The 27,077-nt window shown below is 50.6% G+C and overlaps 1 protein-coding gene across 1 annotated transcript in view; it reads right to left on the bottom strand.

Moving 5' to 3' along the window:
• Positions 1 to 27,077, bottom strand: part of CTIF (cap binding complex dependent translation initiation factor) — a 165,797-nt gene that overhangs the window by 1,176 nt on the left and 137,544 nt on the right. Inside the window, 2 exon segments of the mRNA XM_054398006.1 lie at positions 2,178 to 2,231; positions 22,865 to 23,020. Of these exon segments, the coding sequence (XP_054253981.1) occupies positions 2,178 to 2,231; positions 22,865 to 23,020 (210 nt within the window).

Here is a 27,077-nt window from a genome sequence, read left to right as displayed (position 1 = left end):
ACCTCACACTGGATCAGGCTGGCCAGAGCCTCATCCAGCCTGGCTGCAAACACCTCCAGGGATGGGGCCTCAACCACCTCTCTGGACAACCCATTCCAGGCTCTCACCACTCTGGGTCTCACCACACTGGTGAAGAACTTCTTCCTCACATCCAGCCTGAATCTCCCCACTTCCAGCTTTCTTCCATTCCCCCTAGTCCTGTCATTACCTGATATCCTAAAAAGTCCCTCCCCAGCTTTCTTGTAGGCCCCCTTCATATACTGAATGCTACAGTTCTACATTATACGACTCTATCATCCTGTGACACCAACCCAACTCCCCTGGCTCTTACAGGCACCCTCCATCCCCCTGCTTGGTGTGGTGGGGTGAACAGGTTAAAGACCTTGTGGCTTTTGAAAACCCCAACCAGCCAGCAGCAGGCTTCTGAGCTGCAGACAAAGGGTGGGGTGAACAGTTTAAAGACATTGTGGCTTTTGAAAACCCCAACCAGCCAGCAGCAGGCTCCTGAGCTGCAGCAGGCTCCTGAGCTGCAGACGAAGGGTGAGGTTTACAGAAGCATCCAGGCCAGGCTGCTGGAGGAGTGAGGGGTTCAGCTCCCACTGACTTCAAAGGCAGCAAAGCTGGCTTGCTTTTGAAAAAAAAAAAAAACAAACCCAAACCAAAACCCAAACCATAATAATCCCACCTAAAAAAGTCAGGCTATTGTCAAAACAAGGTGCAGGCTGTGATGTGGTATCCCTGCCTTGGAGCTGGCCCATCATTTACATGCTGATTCACCGCCATCAGTGACTCCCAGTCGCTAATGGGGATGAGCAGAGCCCTCCTGTATGCATAACAAATCCTGCCCTGCCGAGAGTTAGACCTGTCCTGCCTCTTCTCTGAGGACATACAAGACCTTTTTGCCTGTTTTTTTTAAAGCAGTTACTCCTTGGGAGAACTTCCAAGGAGCACCAAAAGGTCTAGGTGGTCCCACAGAGGAGAAGGTGCAAGCTTGGAGTGGACAGCAGGGAGTCCACCCTCACAGAACTCCAATGCACAGCTCCTCAAAGTCCTAACCTTGAAAAGCCAAACTCTCCTCCTCAGCTGCCTGGCACTGTGCTGAATTTTAACCATCCAGGCTGCACTTCCAATCCTCTCTCTGCCAGGAAAGCATCCATCCCCGTGGGCCAATCACTTCCCAGAACCAATGAAGCTCTGCTGTACTGGTAGCAGTATTCCTTTGCAAAGCTGGTGCTGAGCACAGCAAACCTCCCTGTGTGAGCCACAGGGCAGCTTTTGCTCCAGTGCAGGTGGTTTTGTGCTTAGAAAATAAATGAAGGGTGAGATTTGAAGGAACCAAGATGATACAGTGTTGTCACAGGACCCCAGCCAACAAACTTTCTGCATCCTTTTACATGCATCAAAAGTCCAGGCACAGAGTGCCAAGGGCCATCTCTTACCTCACACACAGTCTTCTATTTACTCCATTTTGCTGAGACCCCCCCTGCAGTGCTGGGGCAGCTCTGGAGTGCTCAGCACAGCACAGACAGGGAGCTGGTGGAGCAGGGCCAGAGGAGGCCACAGCAATGCTGGCAGGGCTGGAAGGGCTCTGCTGGGAGGCTCCAGGCTGAGAGAGTTGGGCTTGGGCAGCCTGCAGAAGAGAAGGCTCCAGGGAGACCTTCTGGTGGCCTTTCAGGACTTCTAGGGGCCTAGAAGAAAGCTGGGGACAGAGTTTTTCTGAGGTCCTGTTGTGACAGGACAAGGGGTGATGGTTTGAAACTAAAGAGGGAGATTGAGAGTGGAGAGGAGGAAGAAATGTTTGACCCCGAGGGTGGTGGGAGCCTATCCCAGGTTGCCCAGAGAGGTGGACAGTGCCCCAGCCCTGACATCATTCCAGATGAGGTTGGGCCTGCTCTAGTTGCAGATCACAGAATCATGGAATCATAGAGTGGTTTGAGTTAGAAGGGACCTTCAAGGTCATCTTGAAGTGACAATGACCCTGCTGATTGCAAGAGGATTGGACTAGATGACCTTTAAAGGTCCCTTCCAACCCAAACCATTCTGTGATTCCTATGATTCTATAAAGCAAGGAGGCTGTCTGGGTCTGGAGACATCTACAAGCTGCTTGACATCTGCACAGCCAAGCACAGAGGAGAAAGCAGTGAGGACTGGGGTAGGTTGTGCAGCTGATTACCTACCTCCATGGAGCAGCAAAGCACAGCATCTTCCTTCACATCCTGAGATTGCAACAACTGCAAAAGAGAGAAGAGAGCAGTGACGAGATATGCAGGACCTCTCCTTCCCTTGTGAGCTTCATTCCATCAATTTGTCCAGCTCAACTGTAACCACTTACAGGAGGAAAGGAGAGAAAATTGCAAAGAGGGGAAAAAAGAAATGATCAATGCAAACCCCCCTAAGATGAACAGTGACAAAATGCAGAGTGAAAGATATCAGCAGCTCATCCACCCCTGAGAGCAAGCAAATGGGGAAGAATATAAAGAGTTGAGATTAACAACTGCCAACATCAGTTTTATTCATGTTACATTGGTGTTTTTTTAACCCCATGGCAGAAGATGTGTTGCACATACAGAGTGACCAAATGCAACCATCAGATGACAACACCTCAGGCAGCACAGCCCCTGGGAGCAGCTGTTTGGAAAGGAAGAGCTTTGGCCAAGAGGCAGCCATCCACCAGTGAACCTCTCCATCCCCATGGGGATTGTTGGAACAGCCAAAAGACTACCTGATTGGAGAGGGTTACATCCAACACACCCTAATTCATGTGGCTCCTTCCAGACTGATTATAGAGTGGTCCCAGCGCAATGGGTTCCAGCAGAACTAGGGTGTCTTAGGTGCACAAGGAACTTTGCATTCCAAACACGAGCTTGTAAGCATGATCAGCCCTCAAGGGAGATCCAAAATGTAGAATTAATGATAGAATTGTTTCATTTGGAAGAGATCTCCAAGATCATCAGGTCCAACCATCAGTGTAAGACCACTGTGGCCACCAAACCATGTCCCAAAGTGCTCCACACATTTCTGAACATCTCTAAGGATGGTGACTCCATCACCTCTCTGGGCAGCCTGTTCCTGTGCTTGGCCACTCTTGCAAGAAAGCAATTTTTCCTAATCTCCAACCTAAACCTTCCCTGGTACAATTTCAGGTCATTTCCTCTTGTTCCATCACCTGATGCTAGGGAGAAGAGACCAACTCCCACCTCACTGCAGCCTCCTTTCAGGGAGCTGTAGAGAGCCAGAAGGCTTCCCCTCAGCCTCCTTTTCTCCAGAATAAACAACCCCAGTTCCCTCAGCTGCTTCTCACAGGACCTGTGCTCTAGACCCTTCACCTTCATTGCTGTGCATGGCATGGGATGGTGAAGGAAGTTTCTGGTCTCTCTTGCTTCAGGGTCGGGTGTGTGGTGCGCTCTCCCTCCTCACTCCAGCCTCCTTTCAGGGAGTTGTACAGAGCAATGAGGTCTCCCCTCAGCCTCCTTTTCTCCACACTAAACAGCCCCAGTTCACTCAGCTGCTCCTCAGAAGACCACAATTGTTCTCTAGACCCTTCACCAGCTGCATTGCTGTGCATGGCATGGATGGTGAAGGAAGTTTCTGGTCCCTCTTGCTTCAGGGTCAGGGTGTGTGTTGAAGTCTGCCTTGTGATGGCAAGGCACAGGAGCTCAGCACATCTCACCCCACAAACCCTGAACCACGAGCAAAGACCCTAAAAAGTGTATAAAAAATAGACCTTTCTCTCTGTTTCTGTCTTTTTGACTTTGTTGCACACACACAGGTGCTGTTTCAGGTTTGTTACTAAAACCACAAGAGAGAGCCTGGCTCTTCCAATTGCTTTTCAAGAGAATCTCCATCAGCCTATAATGAGAGCTGGAGCATTATGAAAAAACACTGTACCATGAGGTGCTGCTGAGGGACATGGGCTAGTGGTGGACATGGCAGTGTTCTAACAGCTGGACTTGATGCTCAAGGTCTTATCCAGTCTAAATGATTCTATGATTCTATCACCCACGGACCTCCAAGCTTGATGCACCCCTCCAAGGGACAAAGGAGATTAGATTTAGATTGGGTATTAGGGAAAAAATTCTTTACCAAAAGGGTTGTCAAGTCCTAGAGCAGGCTGTCCAGAGAAATGGTGGAGTCACCATCCCTGCAGGAGTTTAAAAGCTGTGGAGGTGTAGTGCTGAGGGACATGGTTTAGTGGTGGACTTGGCAGTGCTGGGTTAATGGTTGGACTCAATGAACTTGAACGGTCTTTTCCAACCCAAATGATCCTATGATTCTATGAGGTGGCTGATAAAATTACAAGATCTGGCAACACTTGAAGCTGTGGTCACTTTCACTCTATCATCTTGGGTTGGAAAAGCCCTGCTGGCCCTGACCTAATCACTGCATGCACTGGGGACCTGAGTGCAAGCACTACTCACTAAGAAAAAGGAGCAAAATGGGAAAAACTGGCTTCCATAGTATCCAAAAATCAACAGGGAGAGGGAAACTTTGGAAAGAAAGTGACTGGATGAATGGAAACAGTCCACAGTCTGTGGGTGAAAAGCTGGACATGAGCCAGCAGCATGGGCAGCAGGGGCAGGGAGGGGATTGTGCCCCTCTGCTGTGCTCTGCTGAGACCCCCCCTGCAGTGCTGGGGCAGCTCTGGAGTGCTCAGCACAGCACAGACAGGGAGCTGGTGGAGCAGGGCCAGAGGAGGCCACAGCAATGCTGGCAGGGCTGGAAGGGCTCTGCTGGGAGGCTCCAGGCTGAGAGAGTTGGGCTTGGGCAGCCTGCAGAAGAGAAGGCTCCAGGGAGACCTTCTGGTGGCCTTGCAGGACTTCTGGAGAGACAGGGACAGACTTTTTCTCAAGGCTTGCTGTGACAGGACAAGGGGTAATGATTTGACAGTAAGAGGGAGATTGAGAGTGGAGAGAAGGCAGAAATGTTTGACACTGAGGGTTGTGAGAGCCTGTCCCAGGTTGCCCAGACAGGTGGGAGATGCCTCATACCTGGAACCATTCCAGGTGAGGTCATTTGGGGCCATGAACAACCTGCTGTAGTTGAGGATGTCCCTGCTGACTGAATGGGGGTTGGACTGCATGCACTTTACAGTTCCCTTCAAACTGATACCATTCACTGACTGTATGAATGTAAAACTACTCAGTGTATCTAAATGTGCTCCAAACTCACATCTTTTAGTTAAAAAAAAAATCACAATTCTGATTCTCAACCTTATCACCTCTCCTTGCCACTCTCATTTTTCCATGATTCCTTTCCTTTACAAACATATGTCATTTTATTTTCTTTTATTTCTAATTTTATCATTTTTTTATTTTATTGTTTTTAACCCACTCCACAACTGCTAGGAAGAAAAAAAAAGAGGCAACTCAAGGAATTATCTTTGCTCTCAAAAAGTTTTGTCTTCATCCTCTTCTGTTTTCAGAGCAGATAGCAGCTTCTTTGCTTTGAAGACCATGTTTACAGCACTTCCATCATTTTTTATCTCACTTGACCCAGCCTATCCAGGATTTGGAAGACATGCAACCATGTTCTCCTCAACCCAAAACACAACTCCAAGTTTATCTTTCTGATGAGTTGTTTGGAACGTGCCAGTTAAGTTCCAGACTCGTGCTCTGAGATAAGGTGTCACAAACAGTTCACAGATTCTTCACAAAAAAAACCAACAGATTATTTTAATCCCAACAATGAAAAGGCAAGGAAAGGCAAGGGAAGGGAAGGGAAGGGAAGGGAAGGGAAGGGAAGGAAAGAAAAGAAAAGAAAAGAAAAGAAAAGAAAAGAAAAGAAAAGAAAAGAAAAGAAAAGAAAAGAAAAGAAAAGAAAAGAAAAGAAAAGAAAAGAAAAGAAAAGAAAAGAAAAGAAAAGAAAAGAAAAGAAAAGAAAAGAAAAGAAAAGAAAAGAAAAGAAAAGAAAAGAAAAGAAAAGAAAAGAAAAGAAAAGAGAAAAGCAAAGAGAAAAGCAAAGCAAAGCAAAGCAAAGCAAAGAAAAGAAAAGAAAAGAAAAGAAAAGAAAAGAAAAGAAAAGAAAAGAAAAGAAAAGAAAAGAAAAGAAAAGAAAAGAAAAGAAAAGAAAAGAAAAAAAAAGAAAAAAGAAAAGAAAAGAAAAGAAAAGAAAAGAAAAGAAAAGAAAAGAAAAGAAAAGAAAAGAAAAGAAAAGAAAAGAAAAGAAAAGAAAAGAAAAGAAAAGAAAAGAAAAGAAAAGAAAAGAAAAGAAAAGAAAAGAAAAGAAAAGAAAAGAAAAGAGAAAGGAAAAGGAAAGAAAAGAAAAGGAAAGGAAAGAGAAAAGACCCCCCCCCCGAAAAAAAATCAGTTAGGGAAAAAATATAAACAGGCAGTGGTCCAGAAATTCACTTCTGGGGTATTTAATAGCTCCTAAGCATAGCATGAAGCAGGGCTGCAAATTAAATTTATATTCACCTTCACTGTTTTTTTCCTGTTTTTTAGTAAAGAATGTAGTGTGAAAAATTAAAGCAAGAAAAGCAGAGTTAGGATTGATCAGGAGCGACCTATGGTGGGCCCAGTTCCAGCCCTTCCTCTAATGTGGTCTCCTTGATGATCCTTCTCTCTGCCAGGGATATATGGGGAGGAAAAGGCTACAACTTCACATAGGCTTTTCTTGTCCCAGCCTCTCACCTGCACTTTTCTACCTCAGAAGGTGGTTTTGAGGATGAAGATGTCAGTGTCAAGTGCTCAGATACTTAGCTAATGAGGAATAGTCTCACCCACCTATGATGAAACAGACTATATCCTACACTTGGGCAGGCACCCTCTGCCTTCATGATGCCCTCCTGGACCTCATCTGACGTGACCTGGCTGAGCAAGGAGCATGCATGTGCTCCATCCTGCCCACACACAGCCAAGGAACAATGGATACAAACTTGAACATAGAAGGTTTCACCTCAACACGAGGAGAAACTTCTTTACAGTGAGGGTCACAGAGCACTGGAACAGGCTGCCCAGGGGAGATGTGGAGTCTCCTTCTCTGGAGACTTTCCAAGCCCACCTGGATGCTTTCCTGTGCAGACTAGCCTGGGTGATCCTGCTTTGGCAGAAGAGTTGGACTGGATGATCTGTGGAGGTCCCTTCCAACCTCTCATGTACTGTGGCACTGTGATACTGTGATCTTCCCCATCATAACCACATTTCCAGCATTATGCAGGAGGGCTCTGGAGCTTCTCTGAGGTGTAGGCACTGGGTGACCTCTTCCTGCTGAGACAGGAACGGACCAAAGAGCCCAGTTTGCTGTTAGAGACTCTAGCCTGGCATGGACACTGAACTGCTGCTGAAGGCAGACAGCAAGGGTTGCACTGCCAAAGACCCTGCTGCCTGGGGTCCTGCCACCCATGTCCTCAACCACTGAAGATGTCTGGCATGTGTTTCTCAAAGGGTGTGTTCATCTCCACCCATGGCTGCCCCATGCCTGCACCAGGCACCCCGAAGCAGTGGTGGGGTGGCTTCAGCAGGAACGCAGCATTTCACAGAGCTCCTAACCTTGGTGTCAGCCCTGAGATCACTGCCAGGCAAAACCCTTGGAGAGCTCCAGGGCGATCCCCAAACTGCGGAGCACCAGCACTTGCCTTGACCATGAACCTGAACCCAGCCAACTGCCTTGGTCGTTTGCAGCCTAACTCGTGTTTACTGACAATGTTTTAGCATCAACAGGCTCTGCCCATTAAATCAGCACTCCCACACTGGAATTATTCCTTATTTAACTATTTATAGCTGCTCCTCCCTGCTGTGTGCCATGTGCCCTGATACCACCACCAGCGTCAATCCCTCCTTCCCCCACCAGGTTCTCACAGGGTTCGACCTGGCAGCTGAATCTGGAGGAGGGAGTGGGGAAAAGAAAAAAGGAGGCTGAGGCTCACAGGTCTCTTGGGTTTAACCTGTAATCTACCCCCCACCCCACACTGGGGCTGTCTGAGAGACAAAACTTCTCTTTGCTCTCCAGCTGGTTTGCAGCATACTGGGCGAAGCTGGGCCACGAAAGCAGCAGCTCCTGCTGGAAAGCAGACAAAGAGTCTGATGGATTTCCTAAGAGAGCAGGCAGCCTGCCAGCATCTGCCCAGCCAGCCACACAATACCCAAGCTTGCTGGTGAAAGGCTTCTCACTTTTTGTTTCTGGCACTGTGGACTAGGAGCTGTGTAGACCTGCTGGAAGACACCAGGCTCCCCTTTCACATTTCAGTGTCCTGCTGAGAGACAGAGCACTGGGCAAAGGTCCTCTGCGAGGCCAGTGTGGGCTCCAGGGGTTAAGTATTTCCCTAGGTAACCCAAAATCAACTGTAGGATCCTACCCCTGTGTGTTATGAGGGAGCTGCAGTGCCTTACATGGTGGACTCCTGAGTGAAGCTGGTCTCCATGGACCAGTCTCCCCCAGGCTTTGTGGCTCCAAAATCTGTTCCTTACATCTTTGTAGGTGTAAGCAGCATAAGCACCGTGGCATGGGCATGCAACAGCAGCTGAGGGGCCAAAGAAGCCCCAAAACTTCACCTGTGATTCATCATGGGGAGAAACAGATCAGACCTCCAGAACAGCAGCAGATGGGACAAGAATGTGGTGCAGACCACCAGTGGTCCTACAGATCAGCAATGGATGGACAAGCATTTGGTGCAGACCACCAGTGGTCCTACAGATCAGCAATGGGTGGACAAGCATTTGGTGCAGACCACCAGTGGTCCTACAGATCAGCTATAGATGGACAAGCATGTGGTGCAGACCACCAGTGGTCCTACAGATCAGCTATAGATGGACAAGCATTTGGTGCAGACCACCAGTGGTCCTACAGATCAGCTATAGATGGACAAGCATTTGGTGCAGACCACCAGTGGTCCTACAGATCAGCTATAGATGGACAAGCATGTGGTGCAGACCACCAGTGGTCCTACAGATCAGCTATAGATGGACAAGCATGTGGTGCAGACCACCAGTGGTCCTACAGATCAGCTATAGATGGACAAGCATGTGGTGCAGACCACCAGTGGTCCTACAGACCAGCAATGGATGGGACAAGCACATAGGGCAGACCACAAGGATCAAACCAGAGGTTTGGATTCACAAACCCACAAATGTTTGTGTTTATTATCTGCTTTCTGAGATCATCTGGGCTGACAAGGAGCTGAAGTGCTTACTTGCTATTTTCAGGGGTGTCCAAGCCATGAGAAGGACCTGAGAACCTGCTCCACCATCTCTTATCACCAAACCATGCAGGCTTAATTGTGTTCTTCAGCAGTGTTCCCTGGAGATGGAGTGGGAGCAGCCCAGTGCACACACTACCCTTCCCAGGAGCAATGATCCCTCCGCTGCCAGGCAGGGTACCAATTACTGCGTATCACATTGCTGCCAAAATGACAAATAAGCAACACTTGCCACCAACTACCTCTTAGTTTTCTGATGCTTGGGTGACAACTCCAGTGTGAAAGAGCTTGAAAACATCCACCTAGAGTCGTGGAGAGAGGTTGGGATGCCTTGAGATCCAGTGAAAGTCGGACAGACCGCAACCCGTGCTTGCCACAGCTCCCTGACAGGCATCTGGGGTTCACCCACCCAGGTGGTGGCAACGTGCATGGACATCCAGACTGCCTGAGGTGTGAAGCTTCAGCCTCCCAGCTGCTCTGTGGTCCCTGCCCACAGGTATGCTTTTCATCTAACACGTAGGTCAAGAGGAGGTGCCTGCTGGTATTGCCTCCATGGAGCATGGACCACGGCTGCAGAGGAACTGAGGTGTGGCAAACGCATTACCCAGGTGGAGCAACCAGCCCACTGGTGTGAAATGAGGCCATGGGAGCACCAAAAACTGGGTGCATTAAGGAGAGTGTGGCCATGAGGGTGAGGAAGGTTCTCCTCTCACTCTGATCTGCCCTAGTGAGGCCACATCTGGAGTATTGTGTCCAGTTCTGGGCTCCCTGGTTCAGGAGAGACAGGGAAGTGCTGGAGAGAGTGCAATGGAAGCCACGAAGATGCTGAGGGGCCTGGAACATCTCTGTCAGGAGGATGCTGAGCCAGGAGAAGAGCAGCCCCAGGGGGAATCTGAGCAATGCTCAGCAAGAGATAAAGGGCAGGGTCCAAGAGGATGGGGCCAGACTCCTCTCAGTGGTGACTAGCAAGGGGCAGTGGGCACAAATTGGAACACAGGAGGTTCCACCTGAACAGGAGGAGAAAATTCTTTGGTGTGAGGGTGCTGGAGGCCTGGAGCAGGCTGCCCAGAGTGGCCGTGGGATCTCCTTCTCTGAGCACTCCACTTGGCTATTGTGATCTTGGGCAAGCTGCTGTGGGTGCCCCTGCTTTAGCAGCAGGGCTGGACTAGAAGATCTCCAGAGGTCCTGTCCAACCCCTACCACTCTGTGGTTCTGTGGGTGAAAATGGAAACACAATCAGATTTGGAAGAAGTTAAATAAAAAACAGTTGCTTGTGCCATTCAGAGCTAAAGCAGAATGAACATACTCTGCTTGAAAGGGTGCAGGAGGGAGAGGGTACTTCCCAGTCCTGTTTTTAACTAAAGGAGCCATTGGGAAGGGTTGTGCTGAACTTTGTCCAGCTCTGTATTCAGGATCATCACAGGCACCTCCTTTTAAGGGGACCTAGAAGAAAGCTGGGGACAGACTCTGAGCAGGACCTGCTGTAACAGGACAAGGGGTGATGGTTTAAACTGTAAGAGAGAGATTGAGAGTGGAGAGAAGAAAGAAATGTTTGACACTGAGGGCAGTGAGAGCCTGTGCCAGGCTGCCCAGTGGTGGGGGTTGCCCCATCCCTGGCAACATTCCAAGTCAGGTTGTTTGTGGCTATGAGCAACCTGCTGTAGCTGCAGATGTCCCTGCTGACTACAGGGGGTTGGACTGGATGAGCTTTACAGGTCCCTTCCCACCCAAACCATTCAGTGACCCTTTCATCATCCCTTACAGCCAGCCATGGCCTGTGCTGTCCTGCTGACATAGCTTGGCACTCTTGGTGGTCTAATGGACCACCGTTGGGGAACTCCTGCCCCAAAAACCTCCTGGAAGCCCTGTGGTCTGCTAGGTGAGTCCTCCTGGGAGCATAAGGCAGTTCTGCTGCAGTTCACAGGCTCTCTGCAGAAAGACATCAATAGCCATTTTCTGCTCTTCCAGGGGCCCCTTATCGACCTAATGTCTCAAGTCTTTATGGGAGATGTCTGAGATAAGATCCATGGGACTGCTCTGCTGCTCTGAGCTGCAAGCAGTTGCTACAACTCCACTTTTTCTTTTTGTCACAAGGCACAGGGTGGTGAAAACAGCCAAGAAAATGAAAACGAGGGTGTGGGGGATGAGGAATGACGAAGCTCTCCACCAGCAAGGCCAGTTGCAGGGTTTCTACAATCTGCTCCCATTAAAAGTATCAGCTCCTCAACCCAGGACAGCTGGGCTGATCTTGCACCCACCAACAAGCTGTGTCAGTGTCATTCTCTCTAAAGGGTTGCAAAGTGCCCCTATAGGCATACCCTGGGAGCTAGGGAAGTCAGGAGAGACCCTAGAGAAGAAAGAAGTGAGCCTCTGGGAAAAAAAGCCCTTTACAAGTCCAAAGGCATAAGTGGCATCTTCTCTGCTCACTCATTTGATGCTGAGGTTGACCAAAGACAAAGTTTTGGGGGAAACCTTTCCTTTACAGAGGTGCCCATGATGATGTCTTCATGAGGCACAGGCCCTGTCATGCCCTAAAATATTTTGGGATTGTTTTTTTTTTAGGTTCCAGACACCCAGCTGAGCTGGGAAAGGCAGGGATTATCAGTGGTGCTTCTCTCTGCAGAGCCTTCTCTGAAGATTCAGCTAAGGCTTCAAGCCCACTGAAGATGCACAAGGTACCACCAGCCTCATGCACCTCACAGAGAGGTTCCTCTTCCCAGCTGCCTGACCAGAGTGGCTTGGGTGAGAACATGCTGACAACAGCTTGCACTGCTCCACCAGGAAAAGGGCATCAGCATGGACAACTGCTGGCCTCACAAGCAGCTGCCTAGATGAGGTGGCTTAGGGGGAAGCAGAACTACAGAATCACAGAATGTTAGAGTTTGGAAGGGACCCCCAGAGATCATCCAGTCCAACCCCCCTGCCAGAGCAGGATCACCCAGGGTAGTCTGTCTGCACAGGAATGCATCCAGGTGGGTTTGGAAAGTCTCCAGAGAAGGAGACTCCACAATCCCCCTGGGCAGCCTGCTCCAGGGCTCTGTCACCCTCACTGTAAAGAAGTTTCTCCTCATGTGGAGGTGAAACCTTCTGTGTTCAAGTTTGTGTCCATTGTTCCTTGGCTTATTACTGCACACCACTGAAAAGAGCCTGGCCCCCTCCACTTGACACCCACCCCTCAGTATTGATAGACATTGACCAGATCCCCTCTCAGCCTTCTCTTCTCCAGACTAAACAGCTCTGGGCTGGAGCTGCTTGTGCCAGCATGGCTGAATTGAGATCTGAGCCCCTAAGAAGACCTTTCCCTAATATATTTTGGGCAACTTGAAAGAGTTTGGTAGGTGGCACCTACTGCTTTCGTAGTGAAGTGCTGTTCTCAGATGAGGAGAAGACCTCTGTTCTCATCCAACCCGGACTGCCTGGGAGGGTGCTAAGAAGAGATTAGTCTGTTTATTGCATGGAGTAACCCAAAATGTTGATTATCCTCCTTGGCAGGCTCCTGAGGAACTCAGAGATACTTAGCAGCAAATTGAACTAAGACCAGAGGGAACAAACCCCCGTACCCAGTCATGGGAAACTCCTCCTACTCCTTTCCACTGCAGACAAGGGAAACCATGAAACATGACTCTCTCTCTCTCTGCCCGGATCTGGAGCAGCAGAAGGGATTCCTGTGAAGATGGAAACCATTAAGAGGCAATTACTGGAGACAATGCTAAAGAAAATCTGGCCACTCATCAGCCCAGACACTGCAATCCAACAGTAGCCTGGTGGTTACGCATCTGCTGGCTGGAGGTGGACCTCCAGGACCCGAAGGTGGGTGAGACAGACGGCCAGAGCCATCCAGTCTGTGCACACAGGGAGATCGAGCCACCCAGACGGCCAGCTTCATCCTGCCAGGCTGAAGACATAATAACCCTGGGAGAGGAGGATGTGATCTCATCCCAAGGGTCCCGGGGAAACACAAAACATGGAAAGAAACAGCGGCGAGACCATCGCGCTTGATTGTGCCGGGCTCCACCCTGGGTCGCCGGACGCTCTCGGCTTTTCCTGGCTTTTCCTGGCTCTGCGGAGGGAGCGAGGCATGGAGGCAGACACAAATAGTTGTGTTTACATCCCATTGAAAGGGCTTTTGGGAAGTAACAATGCCTGGTATGGAGGGCGAAGGAGAAAAACAAAGCCACGCGAGGAGGAGGGACCATCCTGTGAGATGCTATCTAGCTTCAGTTCTTTATCTGCCCTAATTGCTTCCTCTGCCTTCCCCTCGAGTCCCAGAGAAACAAGGGTGGCATTTCCCCTCCCCCGTCAAAAAAAAAAAAAAAAAAAAAAGAAGATGCCATCATGGTTTTAATCCTGGGACAAAGTGAGTCCTGTAGCTTTCCAAGAACATAGGTTCTTGCACACAGAGTACTCAGCAGAGCAGCAGGGCTCAGAGGCATCCTGCAGCCCTCTGGTCTGTCCTCACCTGCTCCCAAATCCATGGGACATCCATTCCTGTCAGGAGCACAGTCCTAGAGAGGGATGTGGGCCCGTCCCTCCTCTCTGCAGACACTGTGTCCCACACACAACCTCCTGCCGTGGCCCAGAAGCTCCACATCACCCACACCTGAGTGTACCCTGCTGGCTCCAAATCCCATACGTTTCTCCCAGCTCCTCCAGGTCTTCAGTCCTGCTCTTCTGGATTCCCACACTTCCTCACTTGTTTTGCTCTCCCCAGTTCTGCTTCCCATGTCCATGACCTCCAGTCTCATTGCTCCCTCCTTCTCTAGCATCCCTTCCCTCTCCCATGCCTCCATCTCTCATCCCCCCTCCATCCTTTCCCCTGCAAACCCCTGCCCAGTTTGTCCTAGTGCTGCTGGTCTGAGTTTTGAAAAACTAGATGGGGAGGCCAGAAGGGGACTTAAGAGATCCCTTGCAGTGCTGGGGCAGCTCTGGAGTGCTCAGCACAGCACAGACAGGGACCTGCTGGAGCAGGGCCAGAGGAGGCCACAGCAATGCTGGCAGGGCTGGAAGGGCTCTGCTGGGAGGCTCCAGGCTGAGAGAGTTGGGCTTGGGCAGCCTGCAGAAGAGAAGGCTCCAGGGAGACCTTCTGGTGGCCTTTCAGGACTTCAAGGGGCCTAGAAGAAAGCTGGGGGCAGAGTTTTTCTCAGGGCCTGTTGTGACAGGACAAGGGGTGATGGTTTGAAATTAAAAGAGGGATATTGAGAGTGAAGAGAAGGAAGAAATGTTTGACACTGAAGGTGGTGAGAGCCTCCTGGGTTGCCCAGAGAGGTGGGAGATGTCCCATCCCTCCTTCAGGTGAGGTCATTTGGAGCTGTGAGCAACCTGCTCTAGTTGCAGATGTCCCTGCAGATGACTGCAGGGGGGTTGGACTGGATGAGCTTTAAAAGGCCTTTCTAACTCAAATAAATCTGTGATTCCATGACTCTACGAAGTAAGAACTGATTTTCTCTGGTCAGAGCTGGCCTCTTGGAGCTACCTGGGTGGACGAGGTAGTGTGTGGTCCTCCTTGGTGCCTGTGCTCATTCAGAAAAGGAAGAATTGTCTCTCATTCTCCTGCCTAGGAGAGTAATTTTAAGTCTCCCCAACATCTCATTACACACTCACTATACAAAGACCCTTTTTTTTTTTCCTCCCAAAATAAGCTGATGCCCTGGGCAGCCTGCTTCTAGTTGTAGGTATCAGACAAGCTGACCTTTGAGGGTCCCTTCCAACATGATGTGAATCTGTGATGCTTTTTAAAAAGTGAGAGTGATTAAAAAAAAGAAAAAAAAAAAAAAACAAAAAACGAGAAAAAAACCCAATAAAATAACCCAAACACCAGGTTAAAAGACACAATTTTCTTTTCCAACCAGCACCACCCTCTTTGCTCATCTGCCTGCAGCCGGGAAGGTTTTCCTCTCTCTTCCTCTGAAGGAGACAGTGAAAAGGCAGTGCCCTCTTGAAGTTTAGATGTTAATTACCCTGCTAGAATATTTTGCTAAATTACCCAGCATGGCCCCAGGAGATAACAGGCACTAGGAGGAGGGAGGGGAGTGGAAACCCGTCTACAGGCTGCACCGCAGACCCAGACGTGGGGGAAAGGCAATTAGACAGGGACTATTCATCCTCCCTCCACCACCCCCCAGGCTTTCAGTTAGCAGCCTATACCAAGGCAGGGAAGCCAGGGGAGTGTTGCCAGCACTTTTTGAACGATGCTGAAACAGGACCAGCTCTGCCAACAACACTGGAGGTAGGAGGCAGCTCCTGCAGAGGAGCAACTGTCCTGCCCTGCTGCCAGGCTGATGGGTCTGCTCCCCACTGCCTCTGCAGGGGTGATTCACCACTCCTGGGTGTCCATACAACACCATAAAAACATCTGTCTGGGGTCAAGTCGCAGAATCATGGAATGCTTTGGGTTGGAAGGGATCTTAAAGATCATCTAGTTCCAACCCACATGCCCCAATAAGCCCAGGCTGCTCAAAGTCTCATCCAGCCTGGCCTTGAACACCTCCAGGGAGGAGCATCCACGACCTCCCTGGGCAACCTGTGCCAGTGTCTCACCACCCTCACTAGGAAGAATTTCTTCCTAACCTCCAGTCTCAATCTCCCCTCTTCCAGCTCAAAGCCATTGCCCCTTGTCCTGTCACTCCCAGCCCTTGTCAAAAGTCCCTCCCAAGCTCTGCTGTAGTCCCTTTTGGGTGCTGGAAGGCTGCTCTAAGGTCTCCCTGAAGTCGTTTCTTCTCCAGGCTGAACAGCCCCAACTCTCACACCCTGTGCTCATAGGGAAGGTGCTCCAGCCCTCTGACCATCTTTGCAGCCTTCCTCTGGACCCACTCCAGCAGCTCCATGCCCTTCTTATGCTGGGGATACCATAACTAGACATAGTACTCCAGGTGATGTCTCACCAGAGGAGAGTAGAGGGGTAGAATCCCCTCCCTCCTCCTGCTGGTCACACTGTCTTGATGCAGCTCAGCACATGGCTGCCTTCTGGGCTGCCAGAGACCATTGCTGGTTCATGGTGAGTTTGTCATCAACTGAAACCCCCAAGTTCACCTCAAGACTGCTCTCAAGACCATGTCCTCCCCTATGTGTGGCAGTGCTCAAGATGACACCCCCAGTTCCAGCACCAATAACCCCCTTCAAGCTGGAGGTACCTCTAAGAATTGGTCCTGAAGCCACAGCTTCCTGCATGGAGGAGTCCTGCAGTCTAATCAGTGTCTCTGTGATGGGCTGCTTCTCTTGGTCTGCTCTGAAATGGCCCCAACAGCTCCATCTGATAACCAAACCTGCCCCAGCAACTTGCAGGCACTGAGAGTGGGACGGTACTGGAGCAAGGCTGCTCCCTGCCACCCCTGGATCCCAATCTACTTGTATAAAGTTGGGATATTGTGGGTGGACAACATTTGTGGAACGTTGGAACAGGTTGCCCAGGGAGGTGGCTGGGGCCCTAACCCTGGAGATTTTCAAGGTGAGGCTCGACAGGACTCTGGGCAACCTGATCTAGTTGAGGATGCCCCTGCTGACTGCAGAGGGGGTTGGACTGGATGAGCTTTGGAGGTCCCTTCTGACCCAGACCATTCTCTGATGGGTAAAAAATAATTGGGTGGTTGGGCTCAGAGGGTTGTAGTTATTGGTTGCAACCCAACTCCACCTGGAGGCCAGTGATGAGGAATACTGAGGCACTTATGCTGGGACCTGCCCTCTCTAGCACCCTTATGCATGAACTGGAGGAGGTGAGGAACTCTTGTGAAGTTTGTGGAGGACACCAAGTTGAGGGGACCGCTCAGTGGGCTTGAGGAGCTGCCACCCACAGAATCACAGAATAGTAGGGTCGGGAAAGGATCTCTGAAGATCCTTTTGTTCACCCCCACTGCTAAAGCAGGGGCACCCACAGCAGCTTGCCCAGGAGCACAATGGCCAGGAGGGTTTGGGATCTTTCCAGAGGAGACTCCACAACCCCTCTGGAAAGCCTGCTCCAGCACCCTCACAACAAAGAGTTTTCTCCTCCCCTTCAGCTGGAACCTCCTGGGTTCCAGTTTTTGCACACTGCCTTTTGTCCTGTCCCTGGGCACCACTGACAAGAGTCTGGCCACAGCCTCTTGAACCCTGCCCTTTATCTCTTGCTGAGCATTGCTCAGATCCCCTCTGGGGCTGCTCTTCTCCAGGCTCAACATCCCCAGGACTCTCAGCCTTTGCTCCTCACAGAGCTGCTCCAAGCCCTTCAGCATCTTTGCATCTTCATTGTACTCTTTCCAGTAGTTCCCTATTTCTCTTGGACTGGGTGGCCCAGAACTGGACACAGTCAGTATTGTAGGGCAGAGCAGCGGGGGAGGAGAACCTCCCTCAAGTTGCTGGCCACACTGCAGAGGGACCTTAGCAAGCTGGAGGAAGGAGTCAAGAGGAACCTTAAACGTTCAACAAGTCTTGTGTGAGAGAAGAGCACAGCAGTATGGGCAAGGGGAGGGATAGGACCATTATGGGGTTGAGAAGGGACAGAGCCCACCTTGTGCTGCTTGCCCTTGTGGGACGCCAACCAGTAAGGTGCCCTGGGGGGACTACAGTGTCATGACCATCTGGCATCCTCTCGAGCTTTGTGCCCAGTGCTTCCAGCTCCCTGCTGTGCTGCTGCAGGCAGCTGCTCAGGTTACCTGGCTGCAGCACCAGGCCCGACTGAGGAACAGTGTCACAAAAACAAACAGCTGCATCCAAAGCAGCACTTGACACACAACACCTCGGCTGGAAGAGGCTCCTCCTGGCAGGAGGCTGGCAGGAAGGTGGCAGCTCTCAGGCCCAGAGGCACCTCCCGGGTTGGTATCCCAGCAATGTCCTCTGCAAAGGAGACTGAGACACAAAGAGGAGCCAAAGCTGCTCGTCTGTCCCAGCTGCTGCAGAGCGTGGCTGTGGCTCCAAGCTGGCTACGATCCTTCCCTCCTGGCAGACCTTAGCCATTGCCAAGAGCTGGTTCAGGTCCCTCAGGACCCAGTACTAATGCTTATCCTCCCCAGCAGCAAGAGGGAATGAAGTGGGCAGGGCAGCAAGGTGGGCTGGCCTGTGCCAACCCCGCTGATGCAGACGCAGCCATGGGCAGCATGTAGCTGGATGAAGAGCAGCCAGCTCCAGCCACACTTAGGAAAGAGCATGGAAAGTGGTGGTATTTATTACCCTTAGGTCTTCAGCAGCCATGGGGCATGTGTTGCACCAGCCAGAGGACTCTGGAGTGCTCCTACCCCATTGATGGTTCAATTGACATTTGCTGGTCCCTGCTCTTAACCCTTTCTCAACACTTTACTGAAGGCCACAGAAGAAAAGAAGTGGCCAGGCTGCAAGAACCAAAGTCCCTTGGCTGTTCTCCTGCTTTTATCTGGTTCTGTGGGATGTGCAATGTGAGGTGTTGCTGGAGAACATGGTCCTCTGTGTTTGGACATGGGGCAGAGGCTTTGGGGGTGGCAAGGATGTCAGCATGTTCGCAGCATGTTCACACCCCACCACCCTGGAGGGGCAGAGGGAGATGTAGAGAGACAAACTTGGCATGGTTTTGCAAAATAAAATGAGATCTGAGTTGAGAGCACATAGACTGCAAGGCTGGGAGAAGGCAGTGGGACATCCTTCTTGCTTAGACCATCAAGCATGGGAGCCAGGGTAACTTCCCAAAGCTGCTACAAATGTCTTCATTGAGCTGGATGAAAGACCTACAGAGGAACATGAGTACAGCCAGGGTGGGAGGCAGGCAAGGGCCATGCCCGTGGTGCCCTGGCTGCAGCACAACCATCCCTGGGGAAAGGCTTTCCTGGAAACAAAGCCTTCCAGCTCATCCTTGATTCCCTGAAGCTCCAAGCAGGAGGAAAACTCTTTCTTTTACCTCCCTGCTGACTCCAGCCATCTGATACAGTGATCTACAGCACCACCCAAACTCACCATGCTCCACCAAACCATTGCAACGAGAGCTGGACACATCTTTTACTTCTCTTGGCAAACCATTCGTTTGCCTAAGATCCCAATGTTGACCCCAGCAGACCTCATTGTGAAGACACCATAAGGGTGGTAAGACACTGGAACAGGTTGCCCAGGGAGATGGTGGGAGCCTCATCCCTGGAGGTTCTCAAGGCCAGGCTGGATGTGGCTCTGAGCAACGTGCTCTAGTGTGAAGTGTCTCTGCCCATGGCAGGGGGGTTGGAACTGGATGACCCTGGAGGTCCCTTCCAACCCTGACAATTCTGTGACACTCCCCACATGTCCAAATCTCACCCCAAACACTTAGAATGATTCTGGCAATTAAACTTTTTGATTTTTTTTGGGGTGTGGGGTGTGGAATTCACCTCCTGTGAGACAAAATCACCACGCTGGATATTGTGATATGCCCCTTCCTTCTCACCCCACCCCGTTTTCCACCACAGAGATGGGCACAGAGGAGGATGCAGCAGAGCCTCCAGGGATGAGCCACGTTTGTGCAAGGGGCACAGCCACTCCCTTGGCTCCAAAGCCCTGCCTGGGGCGAGGTGGCATCCCTGACCCAAATTTCCTCTGCCATGATTAAACACCCATTCCGTGGCTGCTGTCAGCACGCAGCGGTCTCCCTGCTCCCCAAGGACAGTGATGAATGTGGCTTTGATTACCCACCAAACCCCAGCATTTATCACTCCAGCCTTGCCTGAAATGAACTCCTCTTTTGATCTATTTGTTGTTTTGGTTGTTTTTTTTTTTTTTCCCCCAACCCACAAAACCAACCCATCCACACTGCTCAATAAATAACCTTGGTGTTGCCACCCCCATCCCCCAGCTACATCCCAGCTCCTCCTCACCAGTCCACCCCACAACGATGTCCTCTCTGGCCATCCTCAGCTTCCTCCCACCCAGCCCAGTTCCACAATTAATGATGGTGTTAATAAGCTTTTACTAGGGAGGAAAGGAGGTGGAGGGAGGAAGCTATGCAGGGGGAAGGGAAGAAACATTCCTGCCTCAGTCATCAGGCAACTTTCCCCTTCCTCTTGCTCACTCCCTCGTTGACCTTTGGCTGAGTCTGACCAAGCTTTTAAAGGAAAAGGGAAAAAGAAAAAAAAAAGAAAAAAGAGGCAGAAAAACTAAAAGGCAAGAGCAGCTGAAAGGACAGGCAGAGGGAGAGATGTTATCTCCCCTCTCGTGATAATTCATGGTCAAAGGATGGGTGGATGGAGGCAGAGGGAGCTCAGTGTGATTGTGGGCAGCATAGAGGGAATTTTTTGGGGGTCCCCAAAGCAGAAGGTGTTAGGGGCAAGGGGATGAGGTTGTACACAGGAACATATGTGCTGATCAGCAGCAAGGGAAAAAAAAGACCCATGATGAGTGCTACTACATGTTGGGAACATGTCTCTGAGGCAGTGGGGAGGCCAAACCTTACATGCCATGGGGACACCTTTCTGCCCTAGGACACATGCTTGTGTGCTTCACTGGGGACATGTCTCTGAGGCAAGTGGGGATCCCACGACTTATAGGCCATGGGGACATCTCTTCCTGCCCTGGGACACATGCCTATGTCCTTCATGAAGAAGCTTATCAATGGATGAGCATTCTGTGGTAAGGGAATTTCCACCATCTTGTGGAGCACAGAGCCAGTCTATGCAAATAGAACCACTGAATTGTTTTGGTTGGAAGTGACCTTTAGTATCATCAAGTCCAACCCTTAACCCAGCACTGCTAGGTCACCACTAAGCCATGGCACTCAGCAACACAGCTACACAGCTTTTCAATCCCTCCAGGAATGGGGATTCCACCACTGCCCTGGACAGCCTGGTCCCAGGCTTGACAATCTGTTGGGGATGAAATTTTTCGTCATGTCTAACCTAAACTCTCCCCTGGTGCAACTTGAAGCTGTTTCCTCTTGTCCTATCACTTATTTCTTGGGAGAAGAGACCAATCCCCACCTGGCTCCAACCTCCCTTCAGGAAGCTGTAGAGAACCAGAAGGTCTCCCCTCAGCCTCCTTTTCTCCAGGATAAACAATCCCAAGTTCCCACAGCTGCTCCTCATAAAACTTGTGCTCTAGACCCTTCACCAGCTCCAGTGGTCTTCTCTGGACATGCTCCAGCATGTCCCTGTCCTCTCCTGGGTGCATCTGGAAGGGCTCACCACCACCTCTTCTGCTGTTTCTACAGTCTGGCTTCAGCTCTGGCAACCATCTAAGAGCCTGGCACCCTATCACCACTGACAGATAGGTGGTCCTGTTGTGGGCTGGCCCTCTGTGTCAGGATTACAAGAGAGCAGCAAGACCAAAACCCATCCCAGAGCTATGGAAGAGGGACATCACGAGTCATAGTGACAGTCCCCGGGAGTGAGCAGTCACAGGTCAATCATTTTGGGCAGAAGAGCTGGAAGGCTCAGGCTCACCCATGTCAGCTAAGCTAAGAGTCTTCTTCTCTGACAAAATGACACCACAGGGACAGAGCTGTCCCACTAAGGAGCAGGGAGATGTCTTTTTAAGGAGCAAATTTACGGGTGATGTCTTGATGTAGTTACTGAAAGCTTTTTATGGAGATGCCCTGTAGCAAAAAATATCCCTGACACGTCAAATCCATGACCTCCTGTGCACCTCTAGATCACCACCACGTCCCCAAGCACCAGCAAAGTGATGGAAGGACTGTGGTGGCACAGTGAAGGCAGCCAGGCGTGAGCAGGGAAAGGTCCTGGCAGAACCAGGGCTGGGCTGTGTCACGACTGCGGAGGCAAGCAGAGGGGCACGGGGACTTTGCTAGACACCACCACCTCCCCATGCAGCACTATGTGTAGACTGACACATGGGGCTGTGGGCAGAGATTTTGGGGAAGTTGGGCTATTCTTAGCATCCCTTTCCCACCCTCCTCCTCTGGATGTGTGTCTCTCATCACGATGTCTGGAGTCTTCCTTACTGCTCCAGTCACCGTCTGTGAACCCTACCCACGGTACGACTGTGAAGGCAAAATGTTTGTGATGAGTCTGCAGTCAGAGGCAAATTCCCATGTGTGGAGAGCACTCAGAACTTTCTTTATCCTTCCCTTGCAACCCAGTTTTGGTGGAGACCTTCTTTTCCAGCAAGTTATTTATGGGCCTGACAGAAGCACTGTGGACAATCTGGGAGACACAGCTCCAACCCTGGGCAAGGAGGTGGATTCTTTTCTGAGGAAGTCTTCTACAGATGGCAGCAGGAGACAAACCCATCTTGAAAACAAGGTGGGGGAAAATCCTCTCCTGCTCTCTTGAAAATGAACACTTGAGTTGCCATTTCTGTTCGTCCTCACTGAGGTTTTTGCAGCATGAACCATAGGGAGCTCAGGCTTTAAAATGAGCTCAGGTTGTGAAAAGTCCCCAGCCCTGGTGGCAGGGCTGTTTTTTTTCTTAACTAGGTGGGGAGTGAGGACCTCATCTCTCTCCATCTTTCCTCCTCTCAGTCTGTCTCACCTACCCAGGAGTTTTCACCTGCTTTTTTAGAACCTTTTTAAACCCCATCAGTAGGGACCTTTGTAGAGCTGGGATTTGCAAATGCAGATGTCAGGTTTGCAGTCACAGCTGTTGGACTTTGCCAGCCCTTGGACAACAAGGTCTTTCTGGAGCAGATGCTTTTTAGCCAGCAGCAACACAATATGCAGGAAAAGCCAAACACCCCTGCAGACACAGGTGCTTCTGGAGTGAGAATTGTTGATGCTGGCCAAGCCAACCTCTAGGAAACACAAAGCAAACACCTACAGATCCGGGGCACCTCAGCACTGAGATGCAGTGTTGGAGAAGGACAGACTCTGAAGGCATTTACCTCCCTGAGGCAGGTGTAAATGGGGCAGACAAGGACTCGAAAGGGCTCCCCAGTGCTGCTCCTCATGGTGCCAAACACTTCGCAGAGGAAGGTGATGAAGCCCAGCCAGCGCTCCACGTCCCGCTGCTGCAACTCCTCCCGCATGGTGAAATCCTTCTGCAAGAGGGACAGAGGCAAGAGGCTTCATCAGAAAAACCACAATGCCATGGGAGAAGCACAGGACTGTCTAGAGAGACAAGTAGGAGGAAATAGAAACTCAGGGAGGGGGGGGAGGAAGACAGACAGACAGACAGACAGACTGACTCTTTAGTAACAGTGGGGAGATTACTCAACGCACGCCGGAGCAGCTGGAATTTCAACACAGCCAAGCCACCAGAAAGCAGGTACTGTGGAAACACCACCAACAACCCCTGCAATAACTGCCACAGCTTGCACTGGAGGTGGCACCCCCTGGGCCCTGCCCTCCCCCTCAGACAGGCATGGGGACTCTTCTCCATGTGCATGACCAAGGTGGAATACAAGCAGCAACCAAGAGGTTAAGCAAAATGCAGGGGAAAGGCAATGAATGGTGGTGGCTGTGATGGGCTTGGTGGTCCAGGTGGACCTGGCAGGTGGACTGAAGATACTCCAGTATCTTCAGTGGACCCAGTCTGGCCAGCAGCATCTTAATGGCCTGGCTGCTCCCTGCAGTTTCAGGTTGGATGGGTGTCTGGGCAACCTGATCTAGCTGAAGATGCCCCAGATCAGTGTAGGGGTTGGAGCAGATGACCTTTAAAAGGTGCATTCCAACCCTGAGCCTTTCTCTGATTCTCTGATTCCCTTCTGTGATCTCAGGACAGAGCAGCAGAGACTGGCTCCCTGCCTGACTAGAAGATCAGGGCAGCCTGGGCTTGGCATTAAAAGGTCACCCTGCTCCTGAGCTGATGGTTGCCATGACCAAGGATTATCTGAATGACGTGATTTATGCAGCAACATCAGGAGGAAGCATGCAGGGAAAGACTCAGTCCTGCAGCTGGACTCAGTCCTGCAGTGTGTTGGGAGAATGTGGCAAAGAGCAAGGGGCAACACAGAAAAGCAAAGCAAGCTCCTTCTGGAGGAGGCCACCAGAAAGTGCATCCCACTCAGAGCCAAGATGGGTTCCTGGGGCTCTCAGAGATGCTGCAGAGCTTCTTGCAAGATGTCCCAGGAGACTTTGCTTGTCTGTCTCCATAGGGACCTTTCCTTGGTACTAAAAATGAATTAAGACACTAGAGAGGGGGAAATTAAAAAACAGGACAGGTTGGTTCTCAACACCACGTGCTTCCAGAGCAGCTTCACAACATCTGAAATGCAGAAGCTAAATAGGTTCCCTTTACATCTTTTCCATCTCTGTTTGTTCCAAGACATAGGGCTTTGCTGCTGTGAATGTTCCAACCTGCAGCTGCAGTCTGCAAAGCCAGGGAGATAGAAAAGCCACCACACACCAAAGTTCCCTCTCGTGCCCCAGATAATACATGGGAGATCTTGCTTCTGAATACTGGAATACTGCATCTAGTTCTGGGCTCCACAGATCAAGAGAGACAGGGAACTGTTGGAGAGAATCCAGCAGAACCTACAGAGATCCTGAGGGGCCTGGAGCATCTCTGTGAGGTGGGAAGGCTGAGAGCCCTGGGGCTGTTGAGCAGCCCCAGAGGGGATCTGATCAATGATCAGCAAGAGATAAAGGACCTCTGGAGGTCAAGAGGTTGGAGCTAGACTCTTGTCAGTGGTGCCTGGTGACAGGACAAGGGACAACAGGCACAAACTGGAACCCAGGAGGTTCCATCTGAACACAAACAAAAACATTTTTACTTTGAGGGTGTCAGAGCCCTGAAGCAGACTGCCCAGAGAGGTTGTGGAGTCTCCTTTCCTGGAGGCATTCAAACCTGCCTGGATGTGTTCCTGTGTGATTTACTCCAGGTGATTCTGCTCTAGCAGGGGGAGGGGGTGGACTAGATGATTTTCAGAGGTGCCTTCCAACCCCTACCACGCTGTGACTCCATGATTTCACAATTCAAATGCAAGCAAAGAAGCTACTGAAGAAAGGCAGGTAAAGCATGATGATTGTGTGCAGAGAAGATCCAAGACAGGAGCTATTTATGTGCTCTATTACAAAAGAAAGAAATGAAATAAAACATTTGCATATGCAGGAAAAGGTCTCCTCAAGGAACTGAGGCACTTATTAACCAAAGAGTCATGACTAATTCCTCTCTACACCCATTTCTATGAGCCAGTTGCCCAACTGTGTCTGTGACTCCAAAGTCAAGCTACAGCCAAATCCTGTTGGGTCTTTTCAGCCTCTCTGGGGGAGTTTGCAGAGTTCATCCTTTCATTACCCAGCCCAGTTGCAGGGCGGTGGTGGAGGAGAGAGTTATTTACCAGCTCAGGTTTATCACCCCAGGGTTACCAAATTACCCCCTCTGGAGTTTTTCACTTGAATTTTCATAAAAAGAAGTCAAACAGAAGTGCCCTCCTGACTACTGAGAAATTCAAAAAGCAAGTGAGAATGTCCCATGCCCCTTGTCTGCACCAGTGGGGACTTCCAGCCTCACCCACCCATGAGGTCAGTCACTGGACACTTCCACCCTGGTACAAAAAGCACCCTTTGAACCCTGGAGCTCTTTCTTTGTGCCCCGAGGCCTCTCCATCTGCTGGCACTGAGCTGTCTCCTGCATCTTGGTTGGGCTGGATGATGTCCAGTATCCGAAGGGGGCTACAAGAAAGCTGGGGAGGGACTTTGTAGGGCATCAGGTAATGATAGGACTGGGGGGAATGGAACAAAACTAGAAATGGGGAGATTCAGATTGGATGTGAGGAAGAAATTCTTCCCCCTGAGGGTGGTGAGAGACTGGCAGAGGTTGCCCAGGGAGGTGGTGGAAGCCTCATCCCTGGAGGTTTTTGTAGCCAGGCTGGAGGTGGCTGTGAGCAACCTGCTGTAGTGTGAGGTGTCCCTGCCCATGGCAGGGGGGTTGGAACTGGATGGTCCTTGAGGTCCCTTCCAACCCTGACAGTTCTGTGATTCTATGTCAAAGGTCTCTTCCAACCACAAGGATTCTTTGAGTCTATGATTCTATCACACACAGCATCCCATCTGACTTCAGCCACCCTGCCCCTCCCAGGATGGATGGCCCCCAGCAGCTCCCTGTCCTGCCTGAGAAGGTCCACACTGATGTGCCTGAGGAGCTGGGCTGCAGTTTGGGATCCCTGGGGCACAGTGGGAAATTCCTAGGAGCCTGGGATAACGACATGGGCTCTGTGGTCTGAGCTTACTTGGGAAAGAATAAAAACCACCACAAGAAACCCTCCTCCCTCCTGTTCCTGATTCAAACACATTGTCATGCTCCACAGCCTTGCAAGACAGAAAATTCACCCTTCAGTGCTTTCTCTCTAAAAAATATTTTCTGTTAAAAAAAATCCCATCAAACCAGCCAACCAACCAAAAAAAATTCCACATAACCACAACCAACCCAACCTCACTGGGCCTGGGATGGGAGCTGGGTAGGAAAGGATGCCACCATCCAGTACACTCCTTCCATCCTGTGGCATCTATTGGGTGATGCCACCCAGCAGAGACATCCATGAAGAGTCTGCTCCCAACTTTGCAGCTGAAGAAGACCCTTGCAAAAGAGAAGGGACTGGGGTCCTCTCTGCAAAAGTTTATGCAGACTTTGATGTACCTCCATACAGGATGGGAGCAGGGGATGGAGTGTGGGATGAATGCAGAGGTCACTGTGAACAGTTTCACTCAGAATATGATACCACAGCAATAATTTTGCTCCATTTGCAGCCTCAGGTTGGGCCAAAGTTCACAAAAGAAGACAACTTGCATGTACTCTGCCAAAGAGAGCAGGGGATGATACCAATTTCTTTCAAAAAGGAGGAAGAGCACTTGCCTGAGGTAGGAATCATGTTAGTTGGAACATGTGTCAGGTAATGACAGGACTAGGGGGAATGGAACACAAATAGAATGGGTAGATTCAGATTGGATGTTAGGAAGAAATTTTTCCCCATGAGGGTGGTGAGACACTGGCACAGGTTGCCCAGGGAGGTGGTGGAAGCCTCATCCCTGGAGGTTTTGAAGGTCAGGCTGGAGGTGGCTGTGAGCAACCTGCTGTAGTGTGAGGTGTCCCTGCCCATGGCAGGGGGCTTGGAACTGGATGATCCCTTCCAATCCTGACAATTCTGTGATTCTACG

This window comes from Indicator indicator, chromosome Z (genome assembly GCF_027791375.1).
Source record: "Indicator indicator isolate 239-I01 chromosome Z, UM_Iind_1.1, whole genome shotgun sequence".
In the NCBI taxonomy this organism is placed as follows: Eukaryota; Metazoa; Chordata; class Aves; order Piciformes; family Indicatoridae; genus Indicator; species Indicator indicator.
Note: the sequence above shows the minus strand (reverse complement) of the source record. Positions and strands in the feature narration are given on the sequence as shown.